Here is a 22,034-nt window from a genome sequence, read left to right on the forward strand (position 1 = left end):
GTCTGTATAGATGTGAAGAAATTTAATGATTAATGTTGCTTTGGGTATTAAGATGTTGATGCTACGGTTTGTGCTGTGTTCAGGGAAAAGGGACTACTGACAAATAAAAATAAGAACAAATAATCAAGCTACAATTAACAGCACCAATAAAACAACAGAGCAAAGCAGAAAATAAAACAAGATACTGTATATATACCTTTTAAGGTATAGAAATGGATTAAAGTAATCAAATAAAACATAACATTGCATATGTACAAATTAAATAAAGATGGATCATAATTGAAGTTACAGAAGCTATTGATTCACAAGCAGTGAGTGATTTCCTTGACTTTTAACATACAGCAGGAATATGCTGCTGTCGCTTTAAGAGGAATGTAACAGATGCAGTACACTGATACTGTACACATGTGGTGTTTTTCGTCTGTTTCGTCCGTTCACTTAAGACATAACCTACTATGTTTGTTAAGATACTCGACAAGAGGGGCACGTTGACCTACTTCGTGTGTGAATCTGTCCGTTTAAACGCTTCAAAGACAACTCAAAATGTGCGCCATGCGCACGCGAGACTTTCCTAATGCGCGCTTCGATCTTCTCACAGCGCGCAAGCGAGTTTTCTTCTGCATCATCTTGCACTTAAATGTTTAAATTGGCAAGGCTTGAATGAGTGTAGTTAAACAGCAACATGTGCTGTTCAGGTGGTCTCACCTGCACTCGCGCGCTCACAGCACCCGGGTGATGACAGCATAAATGACTGATCATATTACGGCATACGTCAATCCTATTGAAATGTGTCTACGTTATTTGATTTGTGGTATTAAATGTGTATATTATTATATATGCCATATTATAAATGCGTCGTCAGATTTAAGATGAGACGCGGTCCAACGCCGAACCGTTGGAGAACCGTGCAGTTCAATTTTTTACCGAGAACCGTTACACCCCTAGTTCTAACCAATTAAAGGCAGTGTCAGAATAGGGGTACAAACTATAAAGCAGGGATAGTTCAAAGACTAAATCGTCCTTAATTTGACCCTCAACCTATGAGCAATGGAACAGAGGGCACACAAAGGCCCACAGGGCAGGAAGGGAGGAGACATCAAATGAAGTGCAGTAAGATATGAAGTGAAGGTATGAGTCACACTGTGGGTTGCAATTACCTTTTGACTACTTGTATACCTATATATTATAGTGACATGATTAGTAAATGAATTCAAGAATACTGCAGAGTGAATCCTCTACAGGGATTAATATTCCTGAATGCTGCATCCTCACACGGTTTTACTGGTAAACTCATAAAACAGAGAGAGGGGAAGTGGCAGAAAGGAGAAAACTGGCAGGAAACCAGCATGTCTCTGGTGTGGGAACATCTGTTAATAGGGTTAAATGGGATGCAGTGCTCTCTGATCTATCAGCAACTACACACAGACACATCATCATCATCATAAACGGGTTTACCCAGAATTATGTGAACCAAGCAATGATCAGAAAATTGATGATTCAAGTTAAAATTGATTCAACCAATCAAGCATCTTCAGGATGTGATATAGGGTAAGTTTAATACTAATATATAACATGCCATATATATATATTTACACTATACTGTTCAATTTAGGGTCACTTGACTAATATGTATTTTGTGAACATTTGCTCTAAAAGCATTACGAAAAAATGAAGAGACCATTTTAAATTTATTTTCAGTTTTTCACTTTACTTTTTACTATTTAATGATCCTTTTTATTTTATTCTGTGAACTACTAACAATACTTCTACCAAATTTCAAATAAAAATATTGTTTCTATTTGCATTTCTTTGCAGAAAATAAGAACTGAAGAAACAGGTCAAAATATCGGAAAAGATGCTCTGTATTTTTTCAGACCTCAAATACTGCAAAAATTCATATTCACTTAATACAACAGTAATACAGTATTTGTACATGTATTTAGGAAAAGTTCAAAATAAATTTTATGTGATAACCTCAATTTTTAGCATAGTTTTCATGTGTCTTGTCATGCTGTCAGTCTTTCACATTGCTGTTGGATGACTTTATGTCACTCCTGAGGTTTGATTTTGTTGAAATTCAACAGTCATAGACATCTAGAAATCATGATTAAATGAACATTTGGTGTGGTCTTTTAATTTTTGCTGTGGCTGTATATTTTTACACAAAAATATTATATTATATATATTATATATTATTATTTAATGGTTTTATTTAACTTCAACACATGTTCAAAAAGCATCTCATGGTGAAACCTGAAGAAACTGGCTGGTAAACTGCCAATTCTGCAAATTGAAGGCAAATAGTTGCTACTTTGAAGACACTAATAACATAGTTTTGTTTTAGTTTTCTTTAGTCGCAACATAATTCTCATCATCACATTATTGTTCTGATTGTTTTCTAAGGAATGAATAAGTGACCCTAAAATTTTGAACGGTATGTATAACAAGCATATAGTTTAAAATCAAAGTCAAAGTCTGCTTTATTGTCAATTGTGCCACATGTACATACATATAGAGGATTGAAATTGCGTTACTCTCAGACTATAAAATGATATATTTGTGTCATGTGTCCATTGTAAACGTTGAACATATGAATTCCAGCAAACCAGGCTCACTTGTTTTCTTCGTAACAGTTTCTGTTACCCTAAGAATAAACCATCTCTACCTGGGTGTGTCCCAAGATGCCGACTTTCTACACAGTGTGTGTCCATTTTCCTCTGGGACACATGTCTAGTGCCAGGGGCATCATCCAACCAGAGACTGTCATTATCAGCACACAGGGTCAGAGCGAGGAAGAGAAGGAGAGTTAGTGATTGGAAGTAAGAAAGAGAGCTAAAGAGAAAGACTGGAAGAGGAGGAGGGCGAGAGAGAAACAGGAACAAACCGGATTCTCCATCCTGGAGGAGACAGACAGACAGACAGGTCTGGGGGTAGTCTGGAGGATTGAGGGTGTATGTATTCTCCTTGAAAAACAGATTGCAACTCTGCTTTTATTTTTTCCAGGATCAGCAGGAGATGCGGAGCCATCAGCAGATGTATAATGCAACAGGGTGCGTACCAGATCGTCACTCAAGTAGCACACGTGCACATTTACAGTGTGTGTAATGGGGCAGTTTTTTGTTCAATCTATTTAATGCACCGTCCATCTTTTCCTCCGCAGACCCCCTGCACAGACACTCTTCACTCCACACGGCTGTAAGATCTTTCTCCCTCTCTCTCTCTTTCATGCATATGAAAAGTGAATATTTTATTATTAGACATAGCCATGCTTAGACATATTCATAGCCCAGCCTGCTAATGAGTAATTTATTTGAGGCTTCTGCAAAAGCATGTATACATAATTCATGTGTTATGGTCTTTAAGTATTCATGAGGTCCTCATCATCATAGGTGGAATGCACTCCACACTTGATCGAAAATCAGTGCAGTTGCCATTAGAGTCATATTAGAGTATCTGCTGTTTATATTCTGATTTCATCCGTGATGCAGGTTCATTTTGACCTAATTGACCAATAAAGGATTTGTAGTGCTTGGCCTTTCATTAAGCACCTTTTTTCCCCTCATCAACTATGTTAAATTAAAATGATTAAGTAAATTGAAAACCAATATTTGAAATTTAAAGTAGCAAATATTCTGTATGCTCCTATTTATATCACTGCAAAGTTATTATGCAGTCAAAAGTTTTATTAGAAACACAAAATAAGGTTGTTTTGTTAACATTAGTAAATGCAGTAACTTACATGAGCAATATACATTTTCAGCATGTATTAATTCTTGTCAATAACTAATTGTTAACCTTATTGTAACGTGTTATCGTTTTATTTACTTTACTTGCCATCTCAGAGATCGTGCATGTTTCATTCATCAGGCTTTCCTGCAACACAGCATTGTTTTTTTTTCTTCTGCACCACCATTATAACAGTTACAAACAAGCACTGTGGTGTAGTCGAGGGTATACCCACTTCTTTATCAGTCGGCATTGCGTATCCTATTGTGTAGTGCAAATTTTTCCATGGTGTGTCATAAAAGTCGTGAATAACAGGACAAACTGAATGAACTACTGCCAATATTGTAGAAAATGCCTACGACTGATCTCAGATCTGATCTACCTCCACATTCTACAAGCGCTCATCAATCTAATTGAGGTGGCCAATCAAATGAAGGAAGCCGAGAATTATTGTCCAATCAAATGAAAGAAGGCGGGACACAAGCCCAGCTCGAGCTCCGTTTTAACTGTGAAAGAGCGAAATGTAAGTAGCTAAATGTTTTATCATAGAAATGTTAGGGGTAGTTCACATGTCGCGTCTAAAAACGCGTGCAAAACGCTGGCTGCGTCGCTTTCTGCCTCTTTCCACAGCTCTCGGGAGTTTGCGCGCTCGTGGTGTCGTTTATTGTGGGCGCGCATTACCCGCGTCAACATGGTAAACGACCGAATGTAAAATCCAGTCATGTAAAGTACAAAACGCCGAAAGCATTTATGTGTTTCATGTAATGTCAGTGTGACAAGACAAAAACATGACCAGACCTTCACTAGTTCATGCTAAAGCGCATGTCACTCAGGTGTGTTTAGGTTGTGGTTAAAACAGCTATACTGTTTGCAAATATTTCAAATGCATAACTTCTAAATGAATTCTCGTTCTTTAATTCTGTTTCTATATTCTTTAAGTGTTACCTGTTTAAAAAAAGAAAAGAAGTATCTGCAACTTTTGTAATTTGATGTCTGTGTTATTACTATAAAAGTTAAAGGGATACGTTCACTCAAAACTGGACATTCTGTTATCACTTATTTACCTTAATGTCATTTCAAACCCAAATGCTCTTTCATGAAACATAGATTGTATAATATATTTGTATAAAAATATTGACCATGAGTTTACTTTTTTACTGATGCTGATAATCATGAAAAGAGACATGGTTGAACGTTAGCTATTGTTATATAATTTGCATTCTAAAAGTCTTAAAATGCACATATATAGATCAAGGAAGTCAACAATTTTTTGGACATTGGTATGTCTAAAATCCTGCTCACTGCCCTGGTTGTCTCTTCATATAGCCTGTAGGCCAGGGTTGATTGCAGAGTCTGCACCTTTTCTGTGGCCATCACTCATTTCTGATACGAAACTTCAAAATGTGCATAAAAACCATGTGGAACCCTGGCTACATTATAACACCGAGGCGTTCATCCTTTGCTGGGCCGCTTTAAAAATGGGGGCATACATTTAGAGTATACCCACCTCTCCAGGCACCACTACACCACTGACTGTGCACTCTGCAAACTTACATTTGCTTTCTCATCGATACTTTGTATTGATAGAAGTGAAGAGAAATGAACACCATGTTCTCAGAGTTAGTAGACTGTTGTTTGATTTCGCAGTGGCCAATGGTTTGAATGGCCTTGGGCCATTTTAGCTACGCCAGGACACTGCAGTTTTCTACCATATCAGTGATGGCCATGCTGATCTCTGAACTCTTGTGATTACTGATGTTGTGTCTGTTTTTTTCTTTAAACTTGCTTGCTCCGCAGAGCTGTTTTCACACCCCAAAGGGAAGTGCTGCATTGCTGCGACAGTTATATTAAAGCTTTATATCTTTGCTCCCCCATCTGGTCAGTTGCTGTTAAAGCAAGATGGTGCATACTGCTTGAAGAGTCATTTAGAGGCAGAACTGTAAATCAGTTAGCGGGAGTACATTGAACAGTACATCTTAACCTGAGTCAAGACTGGGACTAATAGTGTTCTTGATATAGGATGGTTTGTGCAAAACCAGATAATTACCAGCAGTATTAACAGAATAGAGGACTTTTATATAAAGAGAAACATTAGTGTTTTAAAATTGGATGTCATCAGCCCGTCAAAACCAATACATAGTATGAGCGAGAGTGTATCATTTTTGTGAGCCAAGGTATATTTATATTTCTATATTTTACATAATATAACCAATTAAAGCTTATGGCGTTTGTCACAAATATACAGAGTGAACAAGCAGAAACACAGACTTTGGTTTGCACAACTCATTTACCATAAGCTTAATAAAACATGACATTAATATATTAACTGTGTTTCCTGTATGAGCAACAGAAGACATATGATCATTTATAGCTGCCCTTTACATGTTAGTAGTTCAAGTAACAAATGCAAAGTTAATTTCAAACACAATGCATTAGTTATGTTCTCTATCACTTTAATTTCTTCGTTACAAATATGATGTCACAAATGCTTTGTTTAATTCTAATCTGTTGTGCACACAAAAAGACACTGTTACATACGTGAATTCATATCCCTCATATCTTATTTTGTGTGAAGACACTTTCTAAATCTCTGCATAAAAAATGCTAGACTATTACTTTTCATGCAGTCTTAACCATACATCTATGATTAGCAAACTCTCTAACGACAACTTCTGAAGTTCTACATTTAAAAAGACTACACATTTTATATATATCTAATGAATATCTAATAGTTTCACTATTGGTTTAAGAAATATGCTATTTTGTCTGACTGTAATCATATATTTTTAGAACACAAAAAAGCAAAAAAATGGTGAAACTGTCGAACATGCAAATAATCATAATGATAAATATTAATGTTTTTAAACTTTGCAGTAGGCCTATATTTTGCAGTGCAATGTGCCTAGAGAAGAAACGCTGACCCCTCTTTACACCCAACTTATGCAATATTTGTAAATGCAACATAATGCAAGTGTATTAAAGCTACTTCTTTAATATGAATGTGTTGTTTAACGTTTGCATTTTTATTTTTAACCGTCATTTAATTGTTAACTTAATTAATTAGGAATGTGTATTTATAATGTTGTAAGCACATACTATGGTGAAAGAGTAAACATGTATCCATGAATGCTCTGGTGTATGTTTGTTTGAGAGGGAGACTGAGAGTGTGTGTATGGCCATGAGAGCAGGTAGTATCCTACATGTATATAAGGATTTCTATATCTGTGTGGAGTGTTTATGTCTGGCCTTTCAGCGCAGGCTACTGGCAGGCATGCAGTCACACAAGGCCCTCCTCTCAGCCCTCAATACCAAACTCTCTGTCTGTAAAACACATGGCAGATAAAGCACAGATAAAGTTAAGACCCACAGTACAGCTCTCTTCAAAATGTCAACAGTTTGTTCTTAACAGCACTTATTGCACACAATAACCATAATGACTAACGTGTTTCACACATTAATTGTGTAATTACAGAATTTACAAGTAAAGACATATAATGGTTACAAAATGATTCAAAATGTTCCCATTTCAGTCTTACCCGTGAGTCTAGGTTAAAAGCTGTTTTCTTCAGATCTTGCAGGGCTCTTTGCATGAACTCAAATGCATGGCAGTCAACACATGGTCGGCCTGTTAAACAACAGAGAAATTAGTTCAGGATGTGATGCAGGTGCATATCTAGAGCCCATTGTGTTACTCAGGTAACATTAAAGGGATAGTTCACCCATTATTTACTCAACCTCAAGTTGTTCCAAACCTGTAGAAACTGCTGAACACAAAGGAAGATATTTGGAAGAATGTCCGAATCCAAACAGATCTTACCCCCCATTTACTGCCATAGTAGGGAAAATAAATACTATGGGAGTCAATGGGGGATAAGATCTTTTTGGTTCCTGACGTTCTTACAAATATCTTCCTTTGTGTTCAGTAGAACAAAGAAATGTTTACAGGTTTGGAACAATCTGAGGGTGAGTAAATGATGACAGAATTTTTGGGAGAACTATCCCTCTAACAGCGTAACAACGAGCGTAACATCTATTATAAACTCGATACCATACGTTCTTGTTGTTTATAAAAGCACATGGATACAGAGGTCACCGTGTCTTACTCTCTGCGGGGATGACTGTTCCTGGCTCCTCGGCATTAGTGGGTTTGATACAGACGATCTGGAGCAGCACCAGCAGCATCACTTTCGCTACAGCAGCGTTTGGCCTCATTCTGTCGAGCAGCATCGCTGAACAAACGAGGCGACAATCTCTGCAAGATCACAACACAAACACTTTGGCTTCAAATAAATCCAGACATACAAACAACATGTTTAACATCCACGTGTAATCGTTTAGCCGCGTTTGTTTAAATCGACTTATATACGACAAATACTGACGAGCAATATGTTTTGCTTTATTTTGCCCGTTTAAAAAATAAACAATAAACATATTTTAAAGACCGGAATAGAGCAGACGTGCATTACCTGTAGTCTCAGACGAAACCAGACCGTACCGTTAGTCAAACCACCGCCCTCGTATTCAGGGCACAGTAGCTTTGATAAGCGTCGATAAATGGAATAGCGATGGGTTTGTCCTTCGCGGAACACCGTAGGATGGAGCCCAGGGGTTCCTTATGCCCAGCAAACGCTTTTTGTTCTGATTGGCTTCTGACGGTCACATGGGTTCAAACGTTCAAACCCTTAATCGCATCGACTAGCTCAGCATGGCTCGAAAGTATATTCACATTGCTTCTTCTGTGCGACACAGTGTTGAATTTTATGATGTGATGACGTTTTATCAGATGTTGTATTCGCATGAGTGCTTTGTTTATTGATTTGGCTATGACATGAATGTGTGCTTTATTATGTATTGTGTCAATAAAATCATATCATGTATCGCTGTAATAAGGGGTCTTAAAGTGACAATGAAACAGAATAAACAACATCACTTAGTGTAATAAGACTTTCAAGATTACATTCACACGGAAAAAAACACACTATGTCCATTTCAAATGTTTTTTAATCGCTACAATTTTGTCATGATCACATGGGTCCTTCTGCTTGTGTGTGTTTTCTTAGGTAGCCTGTTAAAATGCCCGATCTCAGTATTCGCCTTTTTCCAAGATGGCGTCGATGAGGGAGAGCGACACCGGCCTGTGGCTCCACAACAAACTGGGTTCGACAGACGAGCTGTGGACACCATCGAGCATCGCCTCCCTACTCACAGTGTCAGTCATCGACAACATACGCCTGTGTTTTTCCACCCTTTCGCCTCCGGTGAAGCTGAAACTTCTGCTTGGGATGCTGCACCTCCCGCGCAGAACCGTGGATGAGGTGCGACTGCGGGACTCACTCTGACCTGCTGCACACACTGTCTTAACTCACGAGCGTGCCATGTTTTATAGGAATGACATGTTAATTATTGGTAATATTTGTTTTCTGTGTTGCTGACACGTATATGTTGCATGTATAATAACATGGCTTCCACCATGAGACTCCTGTAGCTTACATGGCTGCAGCTGCTGCCTGGATCATGTCAACTTCCGAAGCATAACTTCAGCATCTGTGCTCGCGCTAACTCGCTAGCATATTTGTGTTTCCTGTAAGATGCTGCTGTCTGTAGTCATGCGTTCAACTTTGGGGGAAAGAGAGCGTTATTCTCATGTAACACTGATAAAAAATGAATATTTTAAATGCACCTAAAGCGTCTGCTAAATGAATACATTTAGGCGTAGTGGGGTAAAACGCCCCCTTTGCAAAATGTGCATTGTGCAACCATATTTGTGACCCTGGACAACAAAACCAATCTTATGGGTCAATTTTAAGAAATTGAGATTTTTACATCACCTGAAAGTAAAGAATCTCTGGAATCTGACGGTGCAAAAAAATCTAAATTGAGAAAGTTGCCTTTGAAGTTGTTAATCAGAGGCACTGTAGCAGGCCATCCACTCACAAAAATAAAGTTTTTATATATTTAGGGTAGGAAATTTACAAAATATCTTCATAAAACATGATCATTACTTAATATCCTACTGATTTTTGGCATAAAAGAAAAATATATCATTTTGACCCATACAATGTATTTTTGGCTTTTACTAAAAATGTTTCCGTGCTACTTCAGACTGGTTTTGTGATCCAGGGTCACATTTTCCGGCAAAATACTATAGTCACTATTGTCATTGTGCAAAATTGTGTGACACTGTATAACCTCAAGTGTCATTAAAAGGAAAGAAGGACGATACACTTTGAAGTTCCATAAATGATAATTGATTAAATCTTTATCACATTTTATAGTAATAACAATAACTGTAGTCATTGTTATGATAGCATTGCACTTTTGCTGTAAGACAGAAGAATTTAATAGTATTTATTTTTAATATAATAAGTATTTCATGCTTATTTTTTAAATAAGCCTAGAAAACTATAAATGGCTTAATTTCAGTGCCAAAGCAAATACAGTAGCAGTAATGTAAACAATAGCTGTATGATCCAATCACAATAAGAGGGAAACCCAAGAGCGGTGGTAACAAATTCATTTAGGTACTTGAATAAATGGACCTCTCTCTCTCTCTGTTCTCTCATTCTAGATGAAGGAGGCTTTGTCAGAGATCATTCAGCTGGCCACAGTGGATTCTGAGCCATGGGTTTTAATGGTGGCCGATATCCTGAAATCCTTTCCAGAGACAGGCTCACTAAACCTGAACCTGGAAGAGCAGAACCCTAACGTACAGGACATACTTGGAGAGCTACGCGAGAAAGGTCAGACATGAGTGGATTGAGAGTGTCTTGTGTTGTTGTTTATCAAGCTTTTAAGCATGACATTCCATCTTTACTGGTGTATTAAATCTGCATTCATCCTAATATGGATCCTCCGATCCAATCCGACTGAAAACCCCTTAACCAACACTCTTATTGGCAAACAGTCTGAGAGTAATATGACAAAAATAAAGACATAAAATCATAGTTTTTTGTTTTTGTTTTATTACTCTGAATTAGTGTTCACAATCAACTATGTGTGTTACTGCGAGCAGAGAACAGGTGTGTTGGTGAGGCGTGTGATAAGACATCAAGGCTGGCTGTTTAACTGAGAAAAGACAAATATGGACTTGCCGTCACGTTATGATCGTTGTTCCTGTTGTAATGCTTGATCTAGTAGTATTTGTCTGATTCTGTGGGCTGGACAAGACTGAATTTTACTCTCCATTCATGCACACGTGCAGAAGGAACTATGGCAACTGTGAAGCATTTCAACATGAATGAACCCAATATTAGTGAAATTTTGGGTTTTGCATGTCCACTTTCTAATTATCACAAATACAGCATTGGTAATGTTGAGTCTATTGTTGCAATTTTTAACAAACAATGTAATATTGTTATTGCCAGATTTTACATTAAAAGGTCTACACATAAGCACTTGTTGAATCATAAAAATGTGAACTTAAGTGCTTTTCTCTCTTCTTTCAGTAAATGAATGTGAAGCGTCAGCCATGTTGCCTCTGGAGTGTCAGTATCTGAATAAAAGTGCTTTGACTACACTGGTGGGGCCGCTCACTCCACCCATTAAGCATTTCCAGCTGAAGAGAAAACCCAAGAGTGCTACGCTCAGAGCTGAACTGCTGCAGAAATGTATGTTTAAGTAGTCCTTTTCATTTCATTTGGCAGTTCACACAAAAGATTGTGTGGTCATTTTCATGTTGGTTTATAATTTGCTCTAAAGCCACAGAGACGGCCCAGCAATTAAAGAAGACAGCAGGAGTGCCGTTCCACTCCAAAGGAAGAGGGCTGGTGAAAAAGATCGACACTACGAGTAAGACTCATCTGACCTTCCCTTAAATGTTTCCTCGTTTCTGTCTATTTTAACAAAGCAACACACAAAAGTGGTATTAATCTCTCTGTCTGTTCTCACAGCTCCACTGAAGGGAATTCCCAAAGCACCATTCCGCAGCCCCACTACCCCAAGTATGTTTAGCCCTCCCAGCAACAGAACTCCTATCGCCCCTGCATGTACACCCCTGCGCAAGGAGAGGGGAGTCAAGGTAAACGTCCTGCAAGGAAAATGATTTGGTTATTGAGAATAAGGGAGATATGAGACACTGTTTTACTGAAAATCAGCTCACTTTTCCAGCTAACAGTTACATTATACAGTGAATCGCAAATTGGATATAATTTGGAATAGGGCCTCTACAAACTGGTTTCCATTGTCATATTTTGTAATTGTGTGCATTTACTTCCAGCTGTTGGATATATCTGAGTTGGATATGGTAGGAGCTGGCAGAGAAGCCAAGAGGAGAAGAAAGACTGTGGGTAAGTTCAGGAAAACAATTCAAATGTGTGATTTCTGCACCTTACTGTGAATCTGACCTGATCAAGAATGATTGTGGGGTTCGTAGTTTTTATGTATTTTTTTTATCTCATTCAGACACAGAAGCTGGAGAGAAGGCTGCCAAAGAAGAGGCCGTGGTGGAGAATGCAACACCAGACTATGCTGCTGGCTTGGTATCCACACAGGTACTTACAGAAATCTCATCAGCCATATGCCGGCTGTTTTGTTTGTGGGGTTGTTAAACGCTTGGAACAGAACAATCTCTCATTGTCCTCTTCTTCATTCACATTGACAGAAACTGGGGGCACTAAACAGCGAGAGTGCCATGCCGTCAACCAGCTACCTTCCAGCCACCCCCAGCATGGTTCCCTCCTCGTCGTATATTCCCATCTCAGAGACACAGCCAGGTGAGCATTTGCGGATTACATTAGATTATCTAATAATTTGACAAAACAGATGTGACTATTATGAGTACGGAAAAAACCCAAGGTATGTAGATTATGTGTTCCCTTTAAAGAGTTCTTAAGTGGCATTTTTTCACCAGCGAATGCAGGTGGTTCAGGGCGCGAAACTACAAACCGGCAGTCCGAAGAGTCGTCCACACCCAGTGCTGCTCCTGCTTCACTACCTAATCAGTTTAAACAGCGACCGCCCATGTATAACGCCAGCACTGCCAGTCCCACCGCCCCTACTTCACCCACCACGCCAACCAGCACACCCACCAATAATGCCCCGCCCCCTGCTGCAACAGCCGCACAACAAGACATGCCCACACAGCCACTCACCACCGCACCCACACCAGCGCCTCCACAGACCCAACCCAAAAAGAACCTGTCGCTCACGGTGAGAACATCTTGAATTCATTTATACTATCATACATTGGGTTCATAATGTACAGTTTGTTAAAATTGTCATCTCGCATTGCTCGTCTACCCACAGAGAGAACAAATGTATGCCGCGCAGGAAATGTTCAAGACCGCAAACAAAGTCACACGGCCAGAAAAAGCCCTTATCCTGGGCTTCATGGCAGGATCACGAGGTATTCTGATCTTAGATTCTCATGTTCTCATGACATTCTTCCGTTCCTCAAACTCTGTTTTTAATGTCTTAATGTTTGTCTGGTCCAACAGAGAACCCCTGTCCAGAGCAGGGTGACATCATTCAGATCAAACTGAGCGAACACACAGAGATGCTACCCAAAGCCGATGGAACCGGCAGCACCACCATGCTGGTGGACACAGTGTTTGAAATGAACTACTCTACCGGGCAATGGACCCGCCTCAAGAAATACAAACCCATAACCAACGTCTCCTGAGGAGGACTGGGTTAACAAACTCACTCTCCTCACACGCAAACACACACACACACCTGCTCGGTGCGGTACATAGAAACATATGTATACATTCACATGCTCCTCTTCATCTGAGGAGGACTCCTTTAAAAACACATGTATAATGTTCACATGCTGGACTGTACATGTTTATACGGGCCAAATTTTGAGGTATCGGGAATTGTAGTGGGGGAATTTTTGGATATTGGTTTCGGACAGGTGCGAAGGACATCCTGTTTCGATGACCTCACATTCTGTTTGTTCCTGCATTGCCAAAGACAGGGACTCTCTTATAAGACAGTTGTTTTCTTTATCTTTTTGTTAACATTTGTACTGTTTCTCGTTTTTAGGCCTATTTCGGATTTCCTAGTGTCGGGGAAATGTTGCAAAATTGAGGCAGGGCTTGTTAGTTTGTGTCTTAACCTACTTTGATTGACACGTGATTACAAGATCTTAAAAGTGAATCAGTGAATATGTTGGGAAAATATTTTCAAGTTCCTCCTTGACCAAAGGGCAGAAAAAAGAAAACTAACAAAAAAAGTGAAGTGTAAAACTGGTTATTTTCTGTACAAAATGTTAAGAATATTACTTTTTAAAAGGAGGAAATAAATGAAATTGTCCAGATGTGTTTAGTTCATTGCCAAACCCACAGTGGAAATAATATTGGTTTATGTTGCAACACAGAACCACTTTCAAAAACTCTTTATTTACTTTAATTACCTGTTCGTTCTGGCAAGAAGTAAATTAATTTGAGCTTTTTGTCTAAAACAAAGTCATGGAAGATACTGTAAGAATTCCTGATTATGAACAAATGTTGAAATTAGTTGAAAGATTTAGTATAGCACCAATGTTCTGATGTGATTCACAAAAGTGTTTAGACAGTGCAATTTCTTTGTACACATAAGGTGGATGTTTTAAAATGATGTCTTTGCACGATTGTGTTCTTCAGAATAATTGAAAAAGTAGTTCTGCTCATCTGGTATTGATTTCAGCTTTTAAGAATTACTTGTTCATTTTCACTCTTAAGAACATTCAACACAACTTTAATACCACAGTATGGTTTATTATTAGTCTCTGTTTTGGGATAAAATCATGTAGAAAAAGATACAAATGCTTATGTCTATCATTTATCTACAGAATTGTTTTAGATTTACATTTAATTGTACATTACTACAAAAAAGTGTTAAAAATTCACAAAACAAAATCTCGCGGCTCCAAATAATAACAGCTTGGAATTACAACTGTGGCCAAGACTGAAGCTTTCAAACGGCTCATCACGTAAGTTAAAACAGTATTGTTCCGGTTTGCAACATCATGCCTATATATTACCATTCAGACAAATTCAATCATCTGACACTCCAGGATCTCTCCAGCCTCCGAAAGTCTTCTCCAGATGAAGCGCCACAGCCATGGTCAGACGGTCTTGAAACTTCCCCGCCACCACCTGCACCCCCAGGGGTAATCGCTCTTTACTCAGCCCTAGTGGACACTGGGTCACTGGCAGCCCCAAGATGTTCATAATTCCTAGACACGTAAAATTGCAAAAATGAAAGTGTGGGAACAAAAGATGCATTCTATCTAAAAGCGAATGCTCATCCAGACCTGCCTGAAACGCCTCGTGTAACCACACTCCCACAAATCCACATCAGTTCGTGGTATGATTTGACGTAGACCGCCCAAATGTATACGCATTTAGGATTTTTTTGCCTTGTGACCTAATTAAAAGCATTTTACTTTTTACCATGAATCACTCGATGAACTATAACACAGTTTCTCCCCCTCTCAGATCAATAAAAACACTCCTTATGTCAACTAATAAAAGCCCTCTAGTAAACTCTGTTCCAGAGCCCGAGTTACAAATCACAAATGTGAACTGAAATAGCATGGTGGTAAAACATCTGAGCTGGTATCTGCAAGGTTGAATGTTCAAACCTCACAACATTAAATAAACAGTAAAGAGTCTTTCAGCACATCTAGCCCATTAAAGAAACGAATTAAGGTCAATTTTAGAAACGCGCTGCTTATCAACCATAAAATCAGCATGTATTTTCCTACCTGTGTAAGCTAGGTTATATGGTATGAATAGAGGGTGATGGTGTTTGGGGGCGATAAAAGGATGAGAGGGGTAGAGCAGAACTCCATCTGTCCCCAGCAGCTCATCCATCTCTCTCTGCAACTCCTCCTTCTGTCTCAGGATGAACTGAGACGGTACCTTGCTGTGAGTCTTCTCATACAGAGCCAAACCTGGGGGGAACACACAAGGGAATTACATGTTACATACAACAATGAGGTCTCCTCCACCCATCACCTGTCTATATCTCAAACCATCTGGCAGTGTTTTTGCTAATAATCCTGAACAACCATCATTCAGAAAATATCTTTGTATCATTTATGGGTATTTTAGTGTTAGAAGGGTTGCATTACCAATTGCAGCCACTGTGTGTTCAGATCTTCCAAAAATTCTCTTTATCACCTCCCATACGAGCCAAACAGATTGTCCTTCAGCCATTAGCTCAACAAAAGGTGTGCGAGGCTGGAATACACACACGCACGCACAGCACACACGCGCACACACACACACACACACCCACAGACAGTCAAACTTAGTTTTGCTGTCAAAACCAGATGCCTTTTTCAAATCTTCTGCTGCCAGCAAATAAACAACATTGCTCTGTTTTAACAGTGTTTTTATTAACCCCACTTTCCTTCTTTCACAATTTAGGAGTGTGAACATTCAGCCATTTCACGTTTAAAAAAAAAAGTAAAGCTGAAACAATAACGGCATGACAATATATTATATAATGATATAATATCAATAAATTGTTTGCTTTTACTTTTTTTATACCAATTTAATTTTGAAGAAAAGAAACTATACCTTGCCATCTTTGTCAGGCAGAGCCAAGAACGTGCCCCAGATCTGAAAAGCGTATTTGAGTTGAGGAAAACTAACTTGCTTCACAGTAACTCCTAGATCAGCCTCAAAACGTGCAACCACCTGTAAAACAACAACTTATCTGCAGTTCAATATATACTGCCGCAGAAAAATAAAGAGACCATTTCAAAGAATTTTCAGTTTTTCTGAATTTACTATGTGTCTAGGTAAAAGAATAATTTTTGTTTCATTCTTTGACCTACTAACAATTTGGATTCTTCCAAAAAAAAAAAAAGGAGAACTGGAGAAACTAACAGAAAAGAAAATAACAGAAAAGATGCTCTGTATTTATTCAGACCTCAAATAGTACAAAGAAAATAAGTTCATATTCACTTTTAAGCAGTGATATTTGTGTTTAGAAAAAGTTCAAAAAAGTTTTTTTATGTGATAACCTTGATTTTTATCACAGTTTTCATGTGTCTTGTCATGCGGTCAGTCTTTCACATTACTATTGGATGACTTTGTCACTCCTGAGGTTTGATTTTGTTGAAATTCAACAGTCATTGGACTGGAATGGCCACAATGGTGTCTGTAAACACCGCACCACTGCGCCTGTGTATGTAGGCTATGAGAGCACGCGACGAGAGGCAGATGAATGACAGATGTACACTTTGCAGAATCAGATCCAGAAACAACACCACAAACAACGTTAGAGACCGCTGTGTTATTTTAAAAAGTGCAAAAAGATTTTCAGTTCGTTTTGAAACTATGGCGAAACAAATTAGACGGTGGTGGGCCGTCATAGTCGTCTTGATTATACACGCCCCTGGCTCCGCACCGAGTCTCCGCTGATCCCGCGTGGGTTTTCCTGAATGGACGAGGCGTTTATGAGTAATGAATGGGAATCGTACGTGCGTCCCTACGATCACGTTCTGATTAAAGAAAATGATTGGATGCTACCAACTCGACAAAAAGGGGAATTACAAAGTGCCCTCATTGTAATCTGTCAAAATGACGGACTGCCTTCAGATTTTTCCGTCACTGGTATTAAAAATCCGTCAATGACGGAGAATTTTCGGTTAACGCGACCTCTGGTGTAATGGTCTCTTAATTTGATCCATGGCTGTATAATAGGTTTTTAAGGAAGGTTCATAAAGAAGGATCGTTTCATACGTTTACTGTTGTATTGACCAAGATCACTATAGCCATTGTTTCGGAAGACTTCTCACCCTCTTTTGAGCTTCAATGAGCTGGTTGTCTACTGCCGTTGTCAAGTGAGATCCACCATCATCTACTACGGTGAAGTAACGCAACTTTCTCAGATCCACCTTTTGAGAGAGGGACAACCTGGAAAACAATGAATACTTGTCAGCATTTCTACACCTTCACTGTTAAATGCCTTGATTGACATTTGTGTTCGATATGCACTTGTCTGCATTGGGTCCAGCCATGATCTTCAGAAGCGGGAGCAGATCTTCAGCTTAGCGACACATTGGACCAGTGCTCACAAAGTCGTCATGGAGACCAGAACGTTTGGGAATCTGACCATCATTTGACACCACACCTGAAATCGATTAAAACGTCATTTTCTTGTCCTATGACATACACATCTCATACTTTTCCAAATAACATAAAGAAGGCTGTGTTGGCTTTTATTGTCCCACAGACCTCTTGTGCCTTTGTGGCCAAAAATCCCATTGAAAAACGACGGAAGGCGGATACTTCCTCCAATATCAGAGCCGATGCCTATTACAGATGCACCACCACCTATGATACTACCCTCTCCACCTACAGAAGAGAGGATGCATAATAATACTATAGTGTCCCTTAATAGGATGTATCTTAAAAAGAAAAAGTCAAAACAGTATAGAACCGAATAAAACAGTGATACAAGACCTGAACTTCCTCCAGCAATCCTTTCTAGATTATAGGGGTTGTTGGTGATTCCATAGAGGTGGTTGTTGGACTCCAGCCACATGCAAAGCTCACTGGTGTTTGTGACACCTATAGGAATTGCTCCAGCTCGCTTTAACAAGCCCACAACAGGAGCATCCACACTTGAAATGGTGTTAGCCCTGGATATCAACCCGGCAGCATTGGGCATACCTGGGAGCAAATGAGAGACAGATCCACCATCAACATCTATTTTTGTCTGTTAGGAATAAAGCACAACTTAATTCTGGACCTACACGCAGTGATATCTAGTTATAAACCTCCCTAAGTATTTAGTCCTTACAAATCAATCAAAGTGTGCACTAGATCAAGAAGGATAGGTAGCTGTATTTGAAAGAGACCAGAAAGCATTAAAGGGGTCATATGACACCGCTAAAACGAATATTATTGTTTGTTTTATATGTAATGCAATGTGTATACACGACTTAAGGTTCAAAAACGCTGTATTTTCCTCATACCGTGCATGTTTGTATCTCCTCTTTGCCCCGCCTCTCTGAAACGCGCAGATTTTTATCAAAGCTCATCGCTCTGAATAGCGAGGTGTTCTATGACTGGCCAGTTAACCAGTGCGTATTGATTGGTCGAATACTTCAAGCGTGTGACGGAAATGTAACGCCTCTTACCATATTTGGAGCATCAGGTTCCAACGCAATTGTACTGACAGGTACGCCCACCTTACTTGCGTATACATTTGGGCTGTCTTTTTCAAATCATACCATGAACTGATGTAGATTTGTGGGGCTGTGGTTACACGAGGCGTTTCAGGCAGGTCTGGGTGAGCATTCGCTTTTAGATAGAATGCATCTCCGACACTTTCATTTTTGCAATTTTATGTGTCTAATGCATGCATGCGCAACTTATAACACACAAAGACACAGAAAAACATGTGTTTGCGCCATATGACCCCTTTATAAAAGTTGTGTACCCTGAAGTGAAAAAGACTCTTTGATTGATATTGGAACACCCAGCAGTGGAAACTGATCTTTCAGAACATCCTCTCGTCCTTTCTCCTCTATTTTTTGATCTGCCTGAGCAGCTTCCAAAAGGGCTGATGAGAACCTGAAAGAGAGAACAATGTATAGTAATGTACTTAAGTTACTACTATGGCATGGAGCTAGCAACACCAATGGCTTTGGATAAAAGTGTGTGCCATAGGCATAGATGATTGTAAATGCAGTGATGTGGAGAGCTCACCTGTCTTTGACTATAGCATTGAGCAGTGGGTTTACTTCCTGTATTCTGTCAATGTATGCCTGAACAACCTCCACGCTAGTAACCTAAATGTACAAATGTGAGATGTTCAGCAACTCAAAAGACCAAGAAAACCACATAAACTAAATAATCGTTAACTTGATTTTCATGACTGGAACTAATGGTTTGTTCTTTTATGTTTATGTATAATGTAATGTACATACATTTTTATGTTCACGTATGTTATTTAATTTGTATGTTTAAGAGAAGATATGGATGCTTTTCTGTGACACTTTACATAAGGTTTAATTTGGTTACATTACATTAGTTAGAATTTGGTTATACTGTCATTCGAACTAACATATACGAACTTTAAAAAAAGATGCATTAAAATAAATGCTTTAAAAAATATGTTGTTGTTTATTGTAAGAAAGTTACACTGATGATGATCATGCATGCATTAACTAATGTTAATCAGACCTTAATATAAAGTGCTAGAGATTTTCTATGAAAATATATTTGAGGTTTTGAAAAGGTGTCCGAGTGAAAAAAGAAATTAGCCTACAAACGTTACCCAGCAGACCCTTAATAACACTTATTCAAGATAACGCTGACATGTAAATAATTTTAAATTTAAATCTCAAGATATCTAAAAGACACGACATAAGTTATAGTACATAAACAGAAAACAAGCTGTTAGACATGACGTCATCTCAAGCACTGTCATTCCTGAACACATGCGATTCTAATGTTTATTACTTACCACATAAGAGCTAATGCAAATCAAAACAAACCTCTCTCCGGCGTATCTTCTGAGCCAGCTGCGCTGCAGAAAGCGTAAGAAGTGGGTTTCTAATGAGAGGAAGATGTTTGGGTCTGCCTGTTCTCCCGGGTGAGACCAGCCTAAAAAGTGCCAAAAGCAGCCTAGGTACCAATACCTGGAGCAAGTGCTGCACGCGCTCTACGAATGTCCAAGACATTGTGCAACAATGCGTCTAAATGCGTCCGAATATGACTAATTTTTTTACTATATAGTATGCGAAAAATAGTACGTCCACTGACTGTCCAGTATATCAGGGAAATACTATATAGACTACAGCCAAAAACACAAAGAATAGACGAAAATACCCGGATGAACAACTGCGCCCACCAACATTTTCTAAAGTCCAATAAAAAGAATTCGCTTTTCTTGCTGGCGTGGAGCTGTCAGATGGTTGTGTAACACCTGAACAGTGACAGTACGCACTGATACCGTAGTACACCTGCTAAAATACTGAGCTTTGACCTTGTTTATCTACCGTGTCTGGATAAGCGCGGTCGCTATCTAACGTTACGCTTAAAAATAATTGCGCGCGTCTACACGACACGGGGTTGTACGGTAACGATCCTCCTGTAAGTCGAATTGTAGAAATTAACCGCTGTCTGCCTGGACATCGAGAATTTTTTGTTGTTTGACTATGCAATCAGAGCATTTGGATCCAGAAGCAATATTATCCGACTGCAATATCGGAGGCTGCACTCTCAGGACCGCACTTCTAGGACCCTAATTGGTTTTTACAGCGCCACCTACCGAATCGGAGTTAGGAGAGATCCGTAATACCAAGGACCCTTGTTTTTGAGAACCGAAAAAGTGCAACAAAGACAGTAAATCCACCCAATTCTAATTACTTAGTTTTTAAAAGGTTTATTACACACAAATACTATATTTCATGCAATTAAACCTTATTGCTAACAGCTGAATGTTGAGTAATTATTGTGACTAACTAGCATAATATAATAACTAAAATAAACAAGACATCATGGTATTACCTTTTTAGTCACTAGATCAACCACATTTCAAGTACAGAGCGAAGACACAATGATGACTCTGGGCGCAGATTTAAGATTGTGTTTATTTAAAATCACAACTGAACAGTTGAACACACACACAAACACACACAAAAACACAATATAAATAAATAGACTTAAATTAGGCCGAAGCCTAGTACTTGACCAATTTATTTAATCATCTTTTGTCATACTATTGCCTGCACTGAGCTGTGTCCTTGAATAGACTACACAGTACATTACAAAATCTAGCACATGGTATTTTAACAGTCAATTATTATGATGTCAAATGTAACAATCAATATTATAGAAACATTGTCAAAATGAAGAGACATGTATCATGGGATTAACAAATTGACTGTGAGCACGAGACAATTAAAACATTAAGATTAATTTAAATTACTTAAAATGGAAAACAATGAGTAATTAACAAGGTTTCACAACAAAGAGTTCTACAGTTTATTGTGCTGGCTATAGGTCTAAAATTAATAATCATCCCATAATCACAAAATCAACATTGCCAGTCGTGCTACAGTTTCGCTAAACGAATATACTTACAACTCGATTTATAACATTAGAAGCTTATATTGTGGCTATATATTGCATTCAAGACTATTTAGCAACTCACTTCGGCTACATTAACTTTAAAATAAAATGTTTTTAATGTTGAACTGATAAAAATTCATTCAAATTTCACACTCACACTCTGATTGTCGTCCATTCTGGAAATGCACTCGATGCACTCGACTCGTCACTTACGTTGTCGCAGGGTCCTAGAAATGCTTCCTCAGAAATGCGGTCCTGAGAGTGCAGCCTCCGATGTTGCAATCA

At 38.7% G+C, this 22,034-nt stretch overlaps 3 protein-coding genes across 5 annotated transcripts; 1 reads left to right on the forward strand and 2 right to left on the reverse strand.

Annotated features, from left to right (window-relative positions):
• Positions 1–2,768: 2,768 nt before the first annotated feature.
• Positions 2,769–14,548, forward strand: nelfa (negative elongation factor complex member A). Of its 3 annotated transcripts, XM_057333032.1 has the most exons (14): positions 2,769–2,922; positions 3,004–3,050; positions 3,161–3,195; positions 8,787–9,041; positions 10,295–10,466; positions 11,172–11,333; positions 11,425–11,514; positions 11,616–11,743; positions 11,942–12,011; positions 12,127–12,215; positions 12,326–12,437; positions 12,575–12,873; positions 12,970–13,069; positions 13,161–14,548. In XM_057333032.1, the coding sequence occupies exons 4-14, from the start codon at positions 8,832–8,834 to the stop codon at positions 13,343–13,345; spliced, it is 1,617 nt and encodes a 538-aa protein (XP_057189015.1). In that variant the 5' UTR covers positions 2,769–2,922; positions 3,004–3,050; positions 3,161–3,195; positions 8,787–8,831; the 3' UTR covers positions 13,346–14,548. The 3 variants fall into 3 exon arrangements, with proteins under 3 accessions (XP_057189015.1, XP_057189033.1, XP_057189025.1); XM_057333050.1 differs by lacking the exons at positions 2,769–2,922; positions 3,004–3,050; positions 3,161–3,195 and adding an exon at positions 8,373–8,442; XM_057333042.1 differs by lacking the exons at positions 2,769–2,922; positions 3,004–3,050; positions 3,161–3,195 and having other exon boundaries at positions 8,451–9,041.
• On the reverse strand, positions 5,873–8,318 carry lg1h4orf48 (linkage group 1 C4orf48 homolog). The gene is made up of 4 exons (XM_057333075.1): positions 8,193–8,318; positions 7,830–7,978; positions 7,263–7,351; positions 5,873–7,047 (listed from the first exon to the last, which is right to left on the reverse strand). The coding sequence occupies exons 2-4, from the start codon at positions 7,951–7,953 to the stop codon at positions 6,976–6,978; spliced, it is 285 nt and encodes a 94-aa protein (XP_057189058.1). The 5' UTR covers positions 7,954–7,978; positions 8,193–8,318; the 3' UTR covers positions 5,873–6,975.
• Positions 14,549–14,663: 115 nt separating the features above from the next.
• faah2b (fatty acid amide hydrolase 2b) lies at positions 14,664–20,903 on the reverse strand. Its single transcript, XM_057333063.1, is given in 11 exon segments — positions 14,664–14,884; positions 15,416–15,604; positions 15,785–15,893; positions 16,236–16,355; positions 17,462–17,579; positions 17,661–17,796; positions 17,901–18,020; positions 18,129–18,338; positions 19,111–19,244; positions 19,380–19,462; positions 20,171–20,903. Coding segments are annotated over 11 exon segments (1,587 nt in total). The 5' UTR covers positions 20,357–20,903; the 3' UTR covers positions 14,664–14,702.
• Between the last annotated feature and the right edge of the window lie 1,131 nt (positions 20,904–22,034).

The sequence above is a fragment of the Triplophysa rosa genome, linkage group LG1 (assembly GCF_024868665.1).
Source record: "Triplophysa rosa linkage group LG1, Trosa_1v2, whole genome shotgun sequence".
Lineage (NCBI taxonomy): Eukaryota > Metazoa > Chordata > Actinopteri > Cypriniformes > Nemacheilidae > Triplophysa > Triplophysa rosa.